Source organism: Anguilla anguilla, chromosome 11 (genome assembly GCF_013347855.1).
Source record: "Anguilla anguilla isolate fAngAng1 chromosome 11, fAngAng1.pri, whole genome shotgun sequence".
Taxonomy (NCBI): Eukaryota; Metazoa; Chordata; class Actinopteri; order Anguilliformes; family Anguillidae; genus Anguilla; species Anguilla anguilla.
In genome coordinates, this window is record NC_049211.1 from 37,425,446 (window position 1) to 37,445,094 (window position 19,649).

At 45.2% G+C, this 19,649-nt stretch overlaps 1 protein-coding gene across 3 annotated transcripts; it reads right to left on the reverse strand.

The window, feature by feature from the left end:
- Positions 1 to 428: 428 nt before the first annotated feature.
- bgna (biglycan a) lies at positions 429 to 18,994 on the reverse strand. Of its 3 annotated transcripts, none has more exons than XM_035381082.1 (8): positions 12,186 to 12,203; positions 7,724 to 7,995; positions 5,460 to 5,572; positions 4,642 to 4,855; positions 3,625 to 3,735; positions 3,268 to 3,361; positions 2,311 to 2,449; positions 429 to 1,929 (listed from the first exon to the last, which is right to left on the reverse strand). In XM_035381082.1, exons 2-8 carry the CDS (start codon positions 7,971 to 7,973, stop codon positions 1,732 to 1,734), a joined length of 1,119 nt encoding a protein of 372 aa, XP_035236973.1. In that variant the 5' UTR covers positions 7,974 to 7,995; positions 12,186 to 12,203; the 3' UTR covers positions 429 to 1,731. The 3 variants fall into 3 exon arrangements, with proteins under 3 accessions (XP_035236973.1, XP_035236974.1, XP_035236975.1); XM_035381083.1 differs by lacking the exon at positions 12,186 to 12,203 and adding an exon at positions 18,753 to 18,994 and having other exon boundaries at positions 1,732 to 1,929; XM_035381084.1 differs by lacking the exon at positions 12,186 to 12,203 and adding an exon at positions 15,779 to 15,818 and having other exon boundaries at positions 1,732 to 1,929.
- Positions 18,995 to 19,649: the final 655 nt, after the last annotated feature.

The following is a 19,649-nucleotide window of genomic DNA, read 5'->3' on the forward strand; positions in this document are numbered from 1 at the left end:
ATACACAATTTCATGAATAGTATGGAAATTAGTGAGTGACCGCAAAAAAAAAACCTGTCTAAAATTCAAATTGTTTTCATGTTTGCCTAAATATTAAACGATTTGTTGAAAACGTTTAAAATGCAAATCGTAGTTTTGGTAGTGCACAGTGGTCGAGGACAGTTATGGTCCACTGGGATCTCAGGCCATTGTTTCTATGTGTATGTGAGTGTATGTTGCCCGTACTAGAGGGCTGGTATGACTGAACATCCTTAAGCACCTTGCTCTGGCTTCTATTAGACAAATGACATTAAGTGTGAAGATAGGTCTGGAATCCAATGATGTCATCAAGACTGGGATACAACCTCTAACCTCATTCCATTCACCAAAGAGTATTCATTGTTTTGTTTTGTCTTTCTCCAAGCAGGCAGATCCCTTCATTCTGCTGCTGAATTGAAGCTGAATCTTTATTTTCACATGCAACAGAAAAGACAAACATTGAAAACATGGCAGGGTACAGGGTTTGCAGAAGGGTCTGTGATCCTCAACATAAAAAAGCGTACAGCCAGTCATCCACAACGGAAAAGCATTTTCAGCAAATTAATGAAAAAGATGTATCTGCTACTTTCATTACAGCACAAGTCAGGCATTATTTTCTGCAATTCTGCAGTACTTAAAAGCAAATGAGTCCTGGGAGATGAGTCTTGTTGCTTAGTCCCAGGACATCGGATGTTAGCCTAGCTATTAATTCCATTCCTTCAGCTAGGAGCTGACACTCCCTACCCCGGACCCCTCTCTGAAATAAATTTGTTTGCAAAAATAAAAAATTAAGTCATTTTCAAAGTGCTTCACCAAAACACAATGCTTTAAGAAAAGCTGACAGTAATAGTGATGAAATGCTTTTTTTTCGAGCACTCCTTTTCATGAGAGTTCCTCGATGAGCAAAATTTTGCCATAACAAAATAATTAATAACAATTGTGCTGTTTATAATTCTAATAACAATGGTGATCATTTCAAGACTATAACAACAGTGACAAAAACGAACACAACAGCAACAGTATTCATTAAAAGGTTTATGGGGGAAAAAAGTGTCACAGCATCAGAATTTGTTAAATGAATAAATCTGTAATGCTTTTCTGGAATGACAAGTTTCTGAATGTTGTGTGTGGTTGTCAGTTTGATTAGGTGGAACAGGGAATCACAAATGCAGTTTTCACGGGGTATGACTGCATTGACCAAAAGAAAATAATCATTTAAAAAAAGTTATTTAAAGGATGGAGAGGACACAAGTTCTCCATAGTGATATGAGAGTGAGGTTTCATGACCCCCATAATTGGTGGAGCCACCATAAGTTGTACACCACTGATTTCTTTGGACAAATCAAAATGATTTTCTCTCTATAACAGAACACAATCATTGATTGATTGTTCATATCATTGAGCATTTGGTACATCCTCCCATTTTTGTTTAGTTAAACATCTCTGCCCCATCCCAATTTCCTCACGTTTCTGTTTTTCTGTAAATTTCACAGAAATGGATAAAAAATCACAAGACACTAGTTCTTCCTCCATCACCAATACTCCCTCTGTGAGGCTTGACACGTGTGTTTTTAAACCTTGAATTGTGGAAATTTAGTTTCTCCTCTCTCGCTTGTCTCTGTCTTTTGCTCTCCCTCCCTTTCTTCTGTCTTTTGCACTCTTTCCTGCTCTCTCTCTCTCTCTCTCTCTCTCTCTCTCTCTCTCTCTCTCCCTCTACTTCCTGTTGTTGCCGAACTGAATGGCGAGGCTGTCGCTAACGCAGCGGAAGGTGGCGGGCTGCACCTCCCAGTAGTTAATGGGGTTGGAGAAGAGACTGATGCCGTTGTAGAAAGTCCTCTTCATGCCAAACCCCAGGGGGCAGAAGTCGTTGATGTCGATGCGGCTGATGTTGTTGGCATGGAGATACACCACCTGCAGCCAGGTAAGACGCAATAAGTGGGAGCCAGAGAACACAAGACAAACTGTTAACGGCTGCCCCACCCAGCACACCGACTGCCCCACCCAGCTCACCGACTGCCCCACCCAGCACACCGACAGCCCCGCCCAGCTCACTGACTGCCCCGCCCAGCACACCGACAGCCCCGCCCAGCTCACCGACTGCCCCACCCAGCTCACCAGCTGCTCTGCCCAGCTCACCGACAGCCCCGCCCAGCTCACCGACAGCCCCGCCCAGCTCACCGACTGCCCCACCCAGCTCACCAGCTGCTCTGCCCAGCTCACCACCAGCCCCGCCCAGCTCACCTACTTGCTGCCTCAGCCACCAAATCTAACCTGCTACCCCACCCAGCTCACCTGGAGGTACTTCATTTCTGGCAGGCCTGCAGGAACGTTGTTGAGTCGGTTGTTGTCCAGGTGCAGTTCTCTCAGGTAAGGCAGGTAATGCAAACTGCCGGCTTCAATATTCCGAATATGGTTAAAGCCCAGGCCCAGTCTGAGGCACACAAACACACACAAACATGGGCATGAAAGATTTGGTCAGGGAACTATACAGGCAGCAGTGTAGTATAATGGGTAAGGAACTAGTCTTCTAACCCAAAGGTCACAGGTTCGATTCCTGGGCAGGACACTGCTGTTGTACCCTTGAGCAGGGTACTTAACCTGCATTGCTTCAGTGTAACGTAAATGCTATGTAAGAAGTTGTGTAAGTCGCTCTGGATAGGAGCGTCTGCTAAATGCCTGTAAAGTAATGTAATGGAACTGGGCCTATCACGTGGGCCTATCACGTTGCAGGCTGGATTCCCAGAGGGGGTGCCACTGCTGTATCCCAGAGCAAGGCTGTCTACCAGAGTTACTATAGTAAATATCCAGCTGCATAAATGGGTTGTATGTGAAAATGTAATCAGTGTAAGTCATTCTGGATAGAAGTGTCTGCTAAATGCAGACATGTAAAACATAAATGATTGAAACAGCAGCCATTGACAAATCAAAACTCCAAACTCACCTTTTCCACATAGTACAAGCCAAAAAGACATGAGATGTAAAAAAAAAAACATTGTTTCCTTTTATCTATTAATTCATGAATAATTCATGACTAATCATAACTCATGGCCTTGAATATGAAGGCAGTGTTAATCAGATACCAAGACTTTAGGTTTTGTCAGAAGTAAAATTCAGCTTGGGTGATGCAAAAAACATGGTTGGTAAAATGGCATTTTTTTAATACAGGCATTTTAAGGTTCACTTGACAGTATTTCCCCTGGTTCTCTAGCATGTCATGATGGTACGCGGTACACCTGGACCCGGACATGCCTGTACAGGTTTCTGTAGCGGCTCAAGTCCTCCAGCTCTATGGCTTGAATCTGGTTGTGGTCCAAATGAAGCTCATTCAGACTTTCAGGGAGGTCTGTGGAGAGAGGCAGAAAGAGAGGAAAAATGGGCACCTATATTTTACAAGTGACCTTTCTAGACAATGTATCATTAACAGCAGATGTTCTAATTATCAAGTAATTATCTTGGTGGAGGCAGTGTGTATGTTGTGGGGAATGTTGATGTCGTACCAGAAGGTTGCCATCAGAGAGAGGATGTATAAATAAATAAATGAGGGAATCAGCAAATGGATAAATGGGTGAGCCACTGTCCTTTAGCCCCAGGAGGTGAGCAAAGTACCTTTGGGAACCCCAGTCAGTTTAGCCTCAGAGATGCGAAGGTAGCTCAGCTTGAGTCCTTTAAAAGCTCCAGGTTCGAAGCCACTGTTCTGAAGAGGGTTTCCTCCCATTTCTTCAAAAGACAAAACATGCACTATAAAAACTTCTGTGTGGTGTTTAAACCTTTTTACTCAATCAGAGATGAGGTTCTAGTGATGATGAGGTTAAAGTGATGATGAGATTAGGATGATGATGAGGTCAGAGTGATGATGAGGTTAGAGTGATGATGAGGTTAGGATGATGATGAGGTTAGAGTGATGATGAGTTTAGGATGATGATGAGATTAGAGTGATGATGAGTTTAGGGTGATGGTGAGGTTAGAGTGATGATGAGGTTAGAGTGATGATGAGGTTAAGGTGATGATGAGGTTATTGTGATGATGAGATTAGGATAATGATGAGGTTAGGATGATGAGGTCAGAGTGATGATGAGGTCAGAGTGATGATGAGGTTAGAGTGATGATGAGGTTAGGATGATGATGAGGTCAGAGTGATGATGAGGTCAGAGTGATGATGAGGCTAGGATGATGATGAGGTCAGAGAGATGATGAGATTAGAGTGATGATGAGTTTAGGGTGATGGTGAGGTTAGAGTGATGATGAGGTTAGTGTGATGATGAGGTTAAGGTGATGATGAGGTTATTGTGATGATGAGATTAGGATAATGATGAGGTTAGGATGATGAGGTCAGAGTATGGAGGACAGAGTGCTTCTGGGAGCAGAGATTCATTTAGAGACATGACAAGTATAGACACATACAGTTAGAGTGATGATGAGGGGAATCAACACAAACAGCTGTTTCTGTAATATAGTAAAACATATGTGCATGAAATAAAAGCTGGTTGTCTGTACTTTTGTCTCATATTCATTTTGAAATGCCTTTAGTTTACAGCAAAAATAAGAAAGTTCATCACTGTCACCATACTTCTGGAGGGCTGTGCATATAAAGAGGAGGTTAAGAGTGGTGACGAGGTTCCTAACCAATGCAGTTCATGTTCCTCAGGTTGCCAAAGGCGCCCTCGGGGACCTTCCGGATGTGGTTGTCATGGATACGCAGCTCCTCCAGGGAAGCGGGCAGGTTTTTGGGCACGGCCGTCAGGTGGTTGTGGGAGAAGTAGAGCTTCTGCATACGCTGGAGGGGGGCGAAGGCCCGGGGGTGGACCCTGGAGATCTGATTATTCCTCAGAACCAGGGCCTGTGAGAGAGAGAGAGAGAGAGAGAGAGAGAGAGAGAGAGAGAGAGAGAGAGAGAGAGAGAGAGAGAGAGAGAGAGAGAGAGAGAGAGAGAGAGAGAGAGAGAGAGAGAGAGAGAGAGAGAGAGAGAGAGAGAGAGAGAGAGAGAGAGAGAGAGAGAGAGAGAGAGAGAGAGAGAGAGATTGAAACAAAAAACTGTCCAGTTACCTAAAAACCCCTATTTATAAAACCCCAAATGCCACCCCTACCCACCCCCAACAACAAAAAAGAAGCAAAAAAAAACAATAAGAGAGAGAGAGATAATGACAATGAATAGAGTGCCTACAAAAAGACATCATCACTGTAACACTCTATTGAGAGAGCGAGAAATGACCTGAACAAGGGAGGACATGGAATTAGGTGGACAAAGGGAAGTGTGAATGTGTGAACACAAAGGGGAGTGTATGTTTATTGTTTGTTGTACCCATGCCTTGGCAATATGTATATATATAAACGTCATGCCAATAAATCTTATTTGAATTGAATTGAATTGAGTGAATGTAGAAGGGTGTGAAGAAGGGAGTAGAAGGGAGTCTCTCTCTCACTCTCTCTCTTCTCGTCTCTTACATAGAGGTTGCTGAGTCCCTTGAAGTCATTCTCTCTCAGCTCAGTGATGTAGTTGTTCTGCAGATCCAGCAGCCTGGTGTCGGAGGGGATATCATACGGGACAGCAGTGAGACCTGAACAGGAATACACACAGTCACAATCACCACACTGTCTGTGCACAGTCACAATCACCATATTGTCTGTGCACAGTCACAATCACCACACTGTCTGTGCAGTCACAATCACTATACTGTCTGTGCAGTCACAATCAACACACTGTCTGTGCACAGTCACAATCACCACACTTCTTTGCACAGTCACAATAACCATACTGTCTGTGCAGTCACAATCACCATACTGTCTGTGCACACTCACAATCACAACACTATCTGTGCACACTCACAATCACAACACTATCTGTGCAGTCACAATCATCACACTATCTGTGCACAGTCACAATCACCACACTTCTTTGCACAGTCACAATCACCATACTGTCTGTGCACACTCACAATCACCATACTGTCTGTGCACACTCACAATCACCACACTGTCTGTGCACAGTCACAATCACCATACAGCCTGTGCACAGTCACAATCAACACACTGTCTGTGCAGTCACAATCATCACACTGTCTGTGCACAGACACAATCACCATACTGTCAGCACACCCTCACAAAGACATACTCACAATCCACATAATGTCTACACACACTCATAATCGCATGCTCAAAATCGCAATATTGTTACAATTAGCCAAATCTATCAATCAAAAGAAATGTGTGTACATACGTGTAGCTTTAAGGAGAGAAAGGGAGACATGTCACCCTCTGTGTTTTCATATGAAGCAATTACTAGACAAGCTGGTATGCTTGTGAGACTTGATGTTTGACTATCTATACTATATATGACAAATAAGAGAAAGGCTACACATGCTGAAGTAAGCGTGACAATGTCAGTGACGATGTCACTGCCGTTGTCATGTCTTCTGATTGGACAGCACTCCGGCTTATATTCGGCTGGACTGGGTAGCCTGTTCAGAGTCAGTGAGTCAGTGCACTGGGCACAGAACTCCAGCGGGAGCAGCAGGAGCCCAATTCACAGCCGCACCCGTGCCTCCTGCTGCCCCGTGACCGTGCCACACACACAGCCATGACACGTCTGCGTCTCCCTCTCAAATTAACAACACAGGCTCCGCCCTCTCTGTCTATAAATACAGCACGACCGTCTGCATCCGAGTCTCTCCTGCATCAAAGAAAATGGCCCAGCTTCTAAGACTGTGACATATATGATTTACATCCCATACATAGTATGCAGAAAATGACCAGTTTCAAAGGAAAATAGAGTCATACACTTTAAAATCTGCACACGTATTATAAAATCACATTCATTCACAGGAGATCATATTTGAATTTATGTTAGTGTATCAAAATAATTAAAATATTGTAACACAGATTACACTATTTGTAGGCTAGTAGGTAGTTTGCCATGAATACTATTTGTACTAATTGTACTAAATACTATTTTTACTAATGAAAAATATGTTGTTTTTTAAGTTCACAGTGTCTGTAACTTATTGCATGATTATTATAATTAACTTTTTATTGATTTAGTTAAGTTCTAAAATGAGTCATTCTGTAACAAAGAGGAAAAATAAGCATTTGTTTTCCTGAGTTCTATTTGAGGTTTACAACTGTTTAAATTGTGAAGTTTTTTCCAAAGGCTGCAATTTTGGGGAATGCTTGGCAATTCACTGCTGCAATTCACCGTGCGAGTATGTGTGTGTGTGTGTGTGTGTGTGTTTGAGTGTGTACGTGCACGTTTTTCTGCACGAGTGTGTTTGTGCACAAATGTGCGCGTTACCTGAGTTTGTCCATCTGTTTGTGTGTAGATATGTCTTTTTTGAGTGCCCATGTATGCATCTAGGTATTATGCATGTATGCAGTTGTTTTTCTGCGAGGGTCCGTGTGCACAGGAGCGTGTGCACATGCGCTTCCGCGTGTGTGAGTGTGCGTTAGCGTTCCCGTATATAATTAAGGTGGTGCCAGTTGACTCGGAGTCCACACAGCCACGTGGAAGGGAGGGTGTGGCAGAGCTACTGTGTACTCACTGAACTGTAGGGTAGACTTCTGCTCAGTTACACAGTATTAACTTTTAACGTCAATGAAGCACCCACTCACTCATATATACACACACACTCACACAGACACACACACACACGCACGCACGCACACACACGCACGCACACATAAACACACACACATGCACACACTCACACACGTACTCAAGTCAGAGCACTGCACCACACGCAGGTGACACTGGCACCCAAAGGGGCAGGTGGACTCGTGTTTCGGATGGGGCAGTTCCTCCACGGCAGACCCTTCCTCTTCATCCCTCATCATCTTCATTAGCTCCCCGATGTCACTGTCCATCCCAAAGTCCCAGAATCCCTTCTGCTCAAAGGGCAGGGCAGGGCAGGGGGTAAGCAGTCGGGTCACACACAGCAGCAGGAGGAGCACAGAGTGGGGCAGCATGGCTACACTTACACACACTGACCTGCAGGGTGGAGACAGACGCACATTATAAAACATCACACACAGGCAACCTGCACTTACACACACTGACCTGCAGGGTGGAGACAGACACACATTATAAAACATCACACACAGGCAACCTGCACTTACACACACTGACCTGCAGGGTGGAGACAGACACACATTATAAAACATCACACACAGGCAACCTGCACTTACACACACTGACCTGCAGGGCGGAGACAGACACACATTATAAAACATCACTGTTCTTCAGTGATTTAAACAATTACATGCAGTATTATTATAAATATTCCCCAGTCAAAATGAAAGCTTCAAGACAGGTTTACTGAGAATTCTAGCACAATTTGATGGATGCATTGGGACTTAGAGCTTGCAGTCTGGTTTCAGGATTGCATTAGTATTTTCAGCAAAACACTTTCAGGCAGAAATGTCCCATCTACCATGCCCAATCATCTTGTGAAAACAAAGACTAGTCCATGCGGGAGGAAAGAAAGTTTCTGTCAGAAATATAAACAATGAAAACAATAATGTATTGCCTTCAAATGGAAGATGTGTTTTAAACAAAATCCAAAAACCAGTAATAAAAACCAGTCCACTGTAAACTCAGGCTCAGTGAACAGGAAGGTAAACACCTATCTGCAACACTTATGTGTGACCCCTGATTTCCTATTAGCCTCTGATGACAATAATGGAAAATATATTAATAAGTTTAGAGATAATAATGGACTGAATGTATAGCTTTTGTATCCCAACACGTGGCACAAAGTTAGAAAGGGAACCAAAAACCAACTCCACAGGCTCTCTGTAATCTGTGATCTCAAACCACACACTGCTTCTGGGAAACTGCACCCCCTACACACACACACACACACACACATGCACATGCATACACACACACATTCAGAGACACATGCACACACACACACACTGCTTCTGGGAAACTGCACCCCCCCCCACACGCTCACATACATACACACACACATTCAGGGACACATGCGCACACACACACACCTACACACACTCTTATCACACACACACGCACATACATACACACACACATTCAGAGACACATGCACACACACACACACATTCAGAGACACATGCACACACACACACACACACACACATACATTCACAGACGCATACACACAAACACATGCACACTGCTCTCATATAAAGAGCGTCAGGGTTGCTCAAATTGTTGGAGAGATGGAGAAAGGATGTCAGTTACTGAAAGACTGAGTCCAAAATTAAAAACACAGCGAGCCTTTCCTAATCAGTAAACCTGAACGACGGCCTGTATACCGGTTTAGAACACGGTCACTGAGAGGCCATAAGTCCTGAACAACATGGGAAAAACAGGACGGACCTCACATGGAATGGGCTCGTCAGACAGCAGAAGAGAAGAAGGGAGAGGGGGAGAGGGGGAGAGAGGGAGAGAGGGACAGGGTGGAACGAGGGACAGGGCAGAATGAGGGAGCAGCGCTGTGTTTACGTGCGCGCTGGATGTGGGTGGGGTCTAAGTGCAGGGGACAGATACTTGCACAGTCACGTGAGCGCTGCAGGGTTTATGTAATTATGATGTCACCACGTGATGAGGGCGCCGCTATGCTACACAGCTGATGGTGATCCGTAGGACACAATCATCACAACGTTTCTCTGCGTGCAGACAAAACCCCAGGAAGTACTTTTCCACACATAAACTGCATAAACTACAATAACTGAGGCCAAAATTACACAAAATGTGCTTTGACAGCAACAGCATAGAGTTAAATAGGGTTTTTGTTTTTAACTGTAAACACCCTTAATCCCATGGAACCAGTAAACTTGTCACCACTGACTGAAATGTGATCACCCTTAATCCCGTGGAAACAGTAAACTTGTAAGTGTGCACTAGGCACCAGTATGAATTTATTCAACGTGAATGAAGTAGGGGTCTCTGCTGACATGTCCAGCAAAAGCACTCCTGGTGCAATAACACATCTGACCGGCCGCACCTCGGGGAGGAGGGGTGCATTATTACCTGTGCCCTCGCTCCGTTGGCGCGGAACTCCCTACTTCACCACGCAACAGGGACTGGCCAATCACATGCCTGCATGCAGCCTGTGCAGCTGCAGCCGCGCGTGACATGTGATGCTCCAGTGCAGCGACTGCGCAGCTCAGCTGGCCGACTGCAGAGCGAGAGGAAGTGGCAGTGTAGCACAGCGGACAGGGAGAGCATAACGGGCGGGGACCTGGGCTTGCAACCTCAGCTTCAGGTTCAAGTCACAGGTAGGTCACTGCAACTCTACCCCACAGCAAGGTACTTCACCTAAGTTACTGCAGTATATATATAGCTACGTTTTTAAAAAATGCAGGAAAGTTGTGTAAGAGGATCTGCTAAATGGCAGTAATGTAATGTAAACGCAGTGGCTGGCAGACCATTCTTAATCTGTAGATAGGAAAAAAACAGGAAACGATACTGAGCCTGAGTTCATCTGCGATAATGCGCAAACTGCCGTTTGGACGTGTGGCCGCAGCGGGTTTCTATAAGCGACCGTTTCTTTGTAAATAAATCTCTCTGAATTACGTGCTGTCAGCTCGCGCAATGGAAGAGCTCTCCCGCCACCTCGCCCTAATCACTGCACTGAGGTTCACCATAACTGCACCGCACGGGCCCAATAACTGCACCCACCGCTCCAGAGATCTGACCTGCGCAGATCCGTAGCGCGACGTCCGCCCAAAGGCCGCCTCTGGCTCCAACGCAGGGCAGGACGCATTCCGAAACACGGCCGCAGCCGAACGACCTCTCTCGCACGGATGCGAACATGATCGCGTGGCCGGTCAGATTCGAACTGACACATTACTGCACCATTTTAAGTAATTTAAATGCCCCTCGGTGTCCGTTAGTCACACACACACAGCAGCCCAAGCGGGGTAGCTATCACAGACATAAAGGGGCAGTCAGGGCCGGCCCGTGGCATAAACGCTCTATGCGGTTGTTTAGGGCCACAACCACTGGGGGGCCCTAACATGACCATTAGGGGGGGCCACATGATCCAATGTTTATCTAAGGTAAATAACGTTATTTTCGCAATTGCGTTCATCCCCTATCGCGGAACTAGCAGTATAAATTTAAAATGGAATGGCAACAGAACATTTCATAACAATGTAATGTAAGAAGGATTTTACCAAGCGAACCACCCCCCGCCCCCCCCCCCCCCCCCCAAGCAGTCTTTGTGACTGAAGCTCCTGCCATCCATGCCCCAATAATGAACCCTCTTTCAAAGTCACTTAGATCTTTTCCTCTTGCCATCTTGATCCAAAATCGAGGTCAGCTGGGCCTGCTCAGCATTTTTATACATGCCACAGAGCATGATAGGATGTTACTTGCTTAATTGTATTATCCAGTACACCTGTAAAGAAGCATCTGCATTTGTTATGTTTCTCCACTCATTTATCCAGAGTTTTACTTTAATTTGTCACCCGTCTGTACATATCTCACAGTACACAATAGCCCCTCAAACACACACAGGACTCACACGCACATATGCAAGGTAACATTATAGTTATATAATAGTTACATAATTATAGTTATAACACTACAGTTTCATAATTTGATAAGTTATTAACTAAAACACTACATCCACGTCAAACCATTTTGGCCAAAAAATGTTGCCAATCTAAACACACACATACGCAAAGACATACAGTGGACACATGTACAGACTACAGACAGGTACACACAGGCACACACACACACACACACACACACAGTTTAATAGGCTATGCTTTGTCGGCACAACTTTCACAGTCAGCCCTTCGTAGATCACTTTACTTCACGGGTTGCGTATAAATCTTGAGAACTGGCTGAAATACAGGAGTAAACATCCAGCGCACATCAGGTATGCACCGAAGAGCGAGCAGCACTGAGGGACTGAGCTCCAGGAGCTGTGTGCGTCTTCTCAGGTGAGATAGCACTCACATGGGACGGGCGCTTTGAAACAAAACGTCCCCGCTTAAAAAAGAGAGAGCAGGCAAAGTATGGCCGCGAAGTTTCAGACACATCATCATTCCCTGTTCTGCCCCATTACCGCTGGTTTCCGCTGATGTACTTTTAAGTACTTTAATGGCTAACTCTAACTGTTGACTTTTAACCTGTACACTGTTTCCTGTGAAACACAGAACAAATACACGTGAATTACATACGAGCGTGTCGGGAGTTCAGACTCTCTGAGGTGCACCTGTCCCTCCTGCAGGGTGCAGGGTTTAGGGCTCGGTCCCTGCGGTCTCTGGACTGGCTTCCTTTGTCCGTCTCTTTCACGTGGTTTTCGTAAAGCCGCTCGGCGCTGCCGAATAAAACCACGGAGACCGCGAGTCAAAGTGCTCTTCCTCTGCCGTAATCGGTCTCCACGTCCAACCATGATACATGACATTAAACCCAATTACGGCCAGCAGCGCCCCCTCATCCGCCCGCACCGCAGGATTCGTGAATTAGAAGACGAAACTCGACGGGTGGAAAAAGGGAATAACGTCAGGAAGGCCCAGACAAAATCAGGGCTTTCCGAGGTCTCTTAAAATAAACCCGAAGGGAGATTGGCCATGTAACCAGGCCCTGCCCGTATTTATACAGCAGCGGCAGCCATGTTAAGTATACCCTGCAAAACGCAGATTATTTCTCAAGACAAGGCACTGAGCAGAGTTGTCGACCACATCAAAAGAAGTCAACGTAGCTGACAAGCCATGGCAACTGTGTCAGGGATATTTATAACAGTAAAATCAAACTGAATGACGATTTTTGAAAAACCACTTAAATTAAGTCATAGTTGCACCAGAGGTAATCCTCCCAAAATAAGAATGGGGGGGGGGGTCAATATTAATCATAATAAGATTGTTTTAGTAGTTATAAGCTGAGGTTCACATCATTTAACCACGCAGTAAATCTCAGCTCGACGGGAAGCTGGAAAGGGGGAGGTCGCTACCATGGTGCCACACCCACCAGTTCACACAGCCAATCAGGTGAGAGCTGCTTCTTTCCTCTACAAAGATGGACGACAACTTGTAAATATGAGAAAGGCAAACAGAAGAAATTATTATTGTCATTCTGTTGTTCGCTTCAAATGTAAAATTCTTGTTCGTTTGACTGCACCAGTTGCCTGCTGGGAGATATATTGTTTTTCTGTTGCTCCCAAAAGTCATTGAGTCCCCACCGACCCAAGCCAGCCCTCCCACTCGTCAGGATAAATGAGCCATTTAGTCTAATTCAGGACCGACACATTGCATCTCCACACACACAGCCCTAAATAGTTCCCTAATAGCGTTTAGACCACAGGAAGAAAACGCACACACAGGAATACAAGGCTGATTTGTACATTGTACATCAGTCTTTCCCTAAGACAAGTCCTTCCTTTTAACAAGAAAATACAAATTTAACACAGAATACAAATTTGATTAAATTAAATTTTGAATGAGGGAATTGAATAATTTCCCATTATTTTTCCATTAGCCTATGGCACTAGCCAATCAGGTCCCAGCCACATGGTGCCTTGGTGTGCCCGAGACACCCCCCACACCCCCCCTTCCTTCCCCCCAGCAGAAGCCAGGACAGGTAAAGACATGGCAATGATTCCAAGCGAAGGTATGACCTGACACAGCCTTTATGATCCACACCACAAAGTGCTGCTTCACAGCGAGCGTACCAGACCCTGTGAACTCTGAACCCAAACGCCACTTCAGCCAATCAGACCCTGTGAACTCTGAACCCAAACGCCGCTCCAGCCTACCACACCCTGTGAACTCTGAACCCAAACGCCACTCCAGCCTATCAGACCCTGTGAACTCTGAACCCAAACGCCACTTCAGCCAATCACACCCTGTGAACTCTGAACCCAAACGCCACTTCAGCCAATCAGACCCTGTGAACTCTGAACCCAAACGCCACTCCAGCCAATCAGACCTTGTGAACTCTGAACCCAAACGCCGCTCCAGCCTACCACACCCTGTGAACTCTGAACCCAAACGCCACTTCAGCCAATCACACCCTGTGAACTCTGAACCCAAACGCCACTCCAGCCAATCAGACCCTGTGAACTCTGAACCCAAACACCACTTCAGCCAATCAGACCCTGTGAACTCTGAACTCAAACACCACTTCAGCCAATCACACCCTGTGAACTCTGAACCCAAACGCCGCTCCAGCCTACCACACCCTGTGAACTCTGAACCCAAACGCCACTTCAGCCAATCAGACCCTGTGAACTCTGAACCCAAACGCCGCTCCAGCCAATCAGACCCTGTGAACTCTGAACCCAAACACCACTTCAGCCAATCAGACCCAGTGAACTCTGAACCCAAACGCCACTCCAGCCTACCACACCCTGTGAACTCTGAACCCAAACGCCACTCCAGCCTATCAGACCCTGTGAACTCTGAACCCAAACGCCGCTCCAGCCTACCACACCCTGTGAACTCTGAACCCAAACGCCACTCCAGCCTATCAGACCCTGTGAACTCTGAACCCAAACGCCACTCCAGCCTACCACACCCTGTGAACTCTGAACCCAAACACCACTCCAGCGTTCCACACCCTGTGAACTCTGAACCCAAGCGCCACTCCAGCCTACCACACCCTGTGAACTCTGAACCCAAACGCCACTCCAGCCTATCAGACCCTGTGAACTCTGAACCCAAACGCCGCTCCAGCCTACCACACCCTGTGAACTCTGAACCCAAACGCCACTCCAGCCTATCAGACCCTGTGAACTCTGAACCCAAACGCCACTTCAGCCAATCAGACCCTGTGAACTCTGAACCCAAACGCCGCTCCAGCGTTCCACACCCTGTGAACTCTGAACCCAAACACCACTCCAGCGTTCCACACCCTGTGAACTCTGAACCCAAACACCACTCCAGCGTTCCACACCCTGTGAACTCTGAACCCAAACACCACTCCAGCGTACCACACCCTGTGAACTCTGAACCCAAACACCGCTCCATGACGGCACAACCGAGACAATTCCCTCGGCCCCAGGGGAGAAATTACAGCTCGCGTCCTGGCTGCAGAAGAGTGGCTGTCACATCCGTGAAATAGAATACGGTTTCTTTTTAAAATCAAAACCACTCACTGTAGGATATGGGCTGGAACTGACAGCTGAAACCGGCTCCACACTGGGGCCTTTTTAAAGCAAAAATAACTACTAAATTATATCAAATTATACCCAGAAAAGCCTGGTTTTGGCTGGGAACGTGCGGGGAGTATGAGGTCGGCAGCTGCACCGGCCGTCCAACTATAAGTAATACCAGCTTGTACACTGCTCATTACACACACACACACACACACACTAGCACACATACACACACACTACACAATGACCTTTCAGCTAAATTTAATGCAAGCTTATGTATTCACTGCAAGCAAAAAGTCAGCTATGTTTCTTGCACTGAATGTCGAATCTTTTTCAATCTGACACCAATGTGCTTCAGACAGGTTTGAAGAAATACATTAAATACACAAAGACCCAAGCTTTGGCAGAGAAACCTCAATCCTGAAACCTTTCTAACATCAAACACATGACAAAGGCTTTGCCATAATAAGAAACAAACAGGACAGTGCACACATTAAAGATGAAGTCTGTAAGTTCGTTTCAAAAAACACATTTGGTAAAATTTCCTTCACATCTCGACAGATAAATTAAAAGCGATAAGAGATAAAATCCGGTCTCTCTGACTGGTCCGGGCTCTGAGATCAGCCACTCCAAATTTCACCGCTGCCTGAATATTAAAAACCAAGGAGGACAGCCCACCTGCCTGTCAATCCTGTTGTGCGTTCACAGGGCAGCCAGAGCAGCCAGAGCAGGCAGGGCAGGCCGACACAGATGAGAGTAGAGCAGAGGTACTGCAGAGATGGTGCTAACGCTAGCTAGCTAGTAGGAAAATAGTAGGTTGAGATATTCTGGAAAGGTTACACAACTACCACAAGAATGGCAGAGAAAAATCTGCCCAAATTACCAGTTCCATCTTTGCCTACAATGGCTTATACTGATTTAAAAGAAGCAAAAAAAGAAAGACTGGAGAAGAAAAGGTTTTCACCAAAAAGGAACTGAAAAAGGAACTGAACTGAGCAAGAGACAAGAGAAGAGTAAACATCAGTTTTTCAGCGATGGTGAGAGCTGAGATGTTTCATGGGCTTCAAAAGTGTTGCAGAGTTTGTTGGATTTCTGCTGGAATGTGTCCGTCACTGATGAAAACAGAAATAAATTGTTTAGTAGCGAGGTAGCTGCTAGCTAGGTAGCTTAGTTACTTGCAGCTGATTCGTCGACAAACGTTATGGGTGGAATGTGCTACAGCAAAAATATTTAACTGAAAATAAAGTTTGGTTGTGCAGTATCGCTAACTTCCTCACTTTTTTTAAAGCTTTGATACTGCAGCCAGTTAATGCTAACTCTACCACTACCTAGCCAGCAGCACTGCCAATGATATCATGCTTGCTATAGCCCATATCTGTAAATAAAAACTATAGCTATGTTTGTTGTTTATGTTCATTATGATAACATGATGTGTTTTGTTTTATACCTGTGAGATGTGATGCGCTGCACTCCTCTCTCTCCAGAACTCCGATCAGCACACGTGCATATATTTTGAGGGAGGGGCTTTGGAGGGAGCGCTGAGGGGAGGGGGGTGGAAGGTTTTTAAAAAAAAAAATCTAGCTCTCTCTTGCTCATTTCTCCAAACTGCACTCAGTTTTGAACCCACAACCTCTGCGTGTCCCCTCCTGTGTGTCCCCTCCTGTGCCTCCCCTCCCACCCCCCACCCCCCCCAGGCATGTACTTCCAGCATACCCCATCCCCCCACCCATCCCCAAACCGTATAGAAACACACTCCTCACCCTTAACCGCAAGAAGGCTAGGACCCAGTGCCAGTTTCAAGCATCACTTTCACACAGCTAACGTCTCTGATGCACATACCAGAGAGCATTCTGAAAATCTCCTGGAACATCTTCACTGGACAAAACCTGGCAACCCACTAAGCAATGACAATGTATAAATAAATATTCCCCTACCAACCCCGTTTTCTCCAAAAACTTTTCCCTACCATTTTTTCAACAATTACAGGACAGCTGTAGGCCAGAGGCCTGAATGAGAGAGTAAAACTGGAAAACTGAAGTAATTCCTACAGTTGCTTTGATCACTGGTGTGTCTGTACCCAGGGCTGGTGTGTCTGTATCCAGGGCTGTTGTGTCTGTACCCAGGGCTGGTGTGTCTGTACCCAGGGCTGGGCTGGTGTGTCTGTACCCAGGGCTTGGTTGTCTGTACCCAGGGCTGGGTTTGGTGTGTCTGTACCCAGGGCTGGGCTGGTGTGTCTGTACTCAGGGCTGGGCTGGTGTGTCTGTACCCAGGGCTGGGCTGGTGTGTCTGTACTCAGGGTTGGTTTTGGTGTGTCTGTACCCAGGGCTGGGCTGGTGTGTCTATACCCAGGGCTGGGTTTGGTGTGTCTGTACCCAGTGCTGGGCTGGTGTGTCTGTACTCAGGGCTGGGTTTGGTGTGTCTGTACCCAGGGCTGGGCTGGTGTGTCTGTACCCAGGGCTGGGCTGGCCACTCGCTGGGTCATGGTCAGCAGGGTTAGGGACTCAGGGACCCAGAGGATGGAAACACTCGCCTATAATTTGGTGCCTTTGGTCCCTCAAAGGAGAGACTGAAACAGAGGGCCATGTGGTAGTGTACTGGAATGTGTGTGTGTGTGTGTGCAGCTGTGGATGTGGCATTCTCTATAAACACTGAGTGTATGAGTGCAAAGAAAGCAGCTCTTGCCGTGCATGCTGGGTATTTATAGTGACCAGTCAGTATCCATCTTCCTCTGTTGTTTTGATGAGGTTGGAGGTTTTACAGAGATCTTTTTTAACATTATTTATTAAAATACCATTTACTACCACATGCCCTTTTAAACCAATGGAATTATGGAAATTATACTTTATGCATATACAGTGTAATTTAAAATATCGAACTGTCCCAATACCATACTCTTTGCAGCTGTGTTCTACACACCCATATTTGACATTTTAAGAAACGGCCCCCAACTCCTTGATACCCCGTTTCCATAAGGAATGGAATCCATTATCACTTTCATCAGGTGCAAAAAAATGACAACCCATTACACACACTTTATACGCAGTTGCTATTGCGTTATAAACTGTCATCTGCACATAACAGACGCACACTATGTAAAATATTAATCTACGGAAGTTTAAGTAGGCTAGAGAAAAATACTTCTGCAGCGTATAGCACAAGCTGTGCACAAATTGATGTTGTGCCCTGCGCCTAATTTGTTTCATGAACGTATTGAAGCCAATACAATTCAATTAAATAAATAAACAATTCTGAACAGACTCTGAAAACCATTTTATCTAACGACGTAAATACAATGAACAACGTTTGGTATATTTCATAGCATATTTAGATTATTGTCGTAATACATCTGCATACATTATGGAAAATGTTTTAAAATGCATCTAAAAATACACTCGGAAGTTAGGCTTATTACTAAACACCAAACTATTATTATCTGAACCAGCGTCTAGCGTTCGTTCTATTTGTTTGAATCTGCATATACATTAGTAGGGGTAATGATGCAACAAAAATAAATAAATACATTTATAAATAAGTAAATAAATGCATATGCAATTTAAACAGTAGTGAGGTTACATCAAATTAGTAGTAAAGAAAATTAGCTCTGCAAAGGCTGAATTTCTGCAAAAATATACAAATATATCTACAAACCTACCTTTTTGCAGAATTTCAAGAATTTCCCGGATTGACGTGGACTGCAAGTTTTGGGTGTTTTTCTTTGAAGATGTTATTTCGTTCCTTTTATGTTTATTTATTTAAATGTATTATCTTTGCACCTTAAGATGTACTGGTGGTGCCCCTTGGCGTCGTCTCCTACGAGCCCCTTTCTGCCAGCGGAACGGGAGCCCTAACCTGCTTTTGCATACCACGGAAATACCGCGAGTGTCAAGGGTTTTTTAAAAAGACATATTTAAAGTCAAGCCCAAATACTTAAACCACCCCCCTTTAAGAGAGAGAGCGAGAGAGAGAGAGAGAGAGAGAGAGAGATTGTGTGTCCAATTGGTACTGAATTAGTAGTTTAAAAAAATGTTCTTTCCATATTGAGATCTAAATAAAAGCCATCTGGAGGTGTGGGGTGGGTGTGAAAATATTTTTTGTACACGTGTGTAAAAACGGTTAAAAGATTGGCCTGACCTCCATCGCTAAAGTTTATCCGTTGTTTGTAAGCATATATATGTGTACTTATTTAGCTGTCGGAGTCAGAGTTGTTTCACAGCTTAGGTTATCAGTGCTAGATGAATAGAGCGTATAGACACTGGTGGACAGGTGATGACCTGAAGAATCTCTGTTCTTTCTGTTTATTATTTTATTTATTATTCACAGGGTGGAGTACTGACAGACAGAAACGCAGAGAACAGTGAGAGTGGGTCTGTGCTGAGGCTTTGACCACCGCGATAATGACACGGTGTATTTTAAACCCGAAGTCTTCCCTCGAGCTCATCCACCAAGTGCAACTGCGACTCTGTTTAGCACCGAAGTCAGCACTTTTTAAACAAGCACACGGTGTTCCATCCTTTTAAAACCAGAAGCTCTCCGTTCCATAGGACAGTTC

What these genes read in the sequence shown, in the direction of transcription:
- bgna (XM_035381082.1), bottom strand. Translation starts at nt 7,973, where the DNA reads ATGCTGCCCCACTCTGTGCTCCTCCTGCTGCTGTGTGTGACCCGACTG. An exon ending in AGGGACTCAGCAACCTCTAT is followed by an intron (nt 4,856 to 5,459) that starts GTAAGAGACGAG and finishes TCTCTCTCACAG; the next exon opens with GCCCTGGTTCTGAGGAATAA. An exon ending in CGCTACAGAAACCTGTACAG is followed by an intron (nt 2,450 to 3,267) that starts GCATGTCCGGGT and finishes TGTGTGCCTCAG; the next exon opens with ACTGGGCCTGGGCTTTAACC.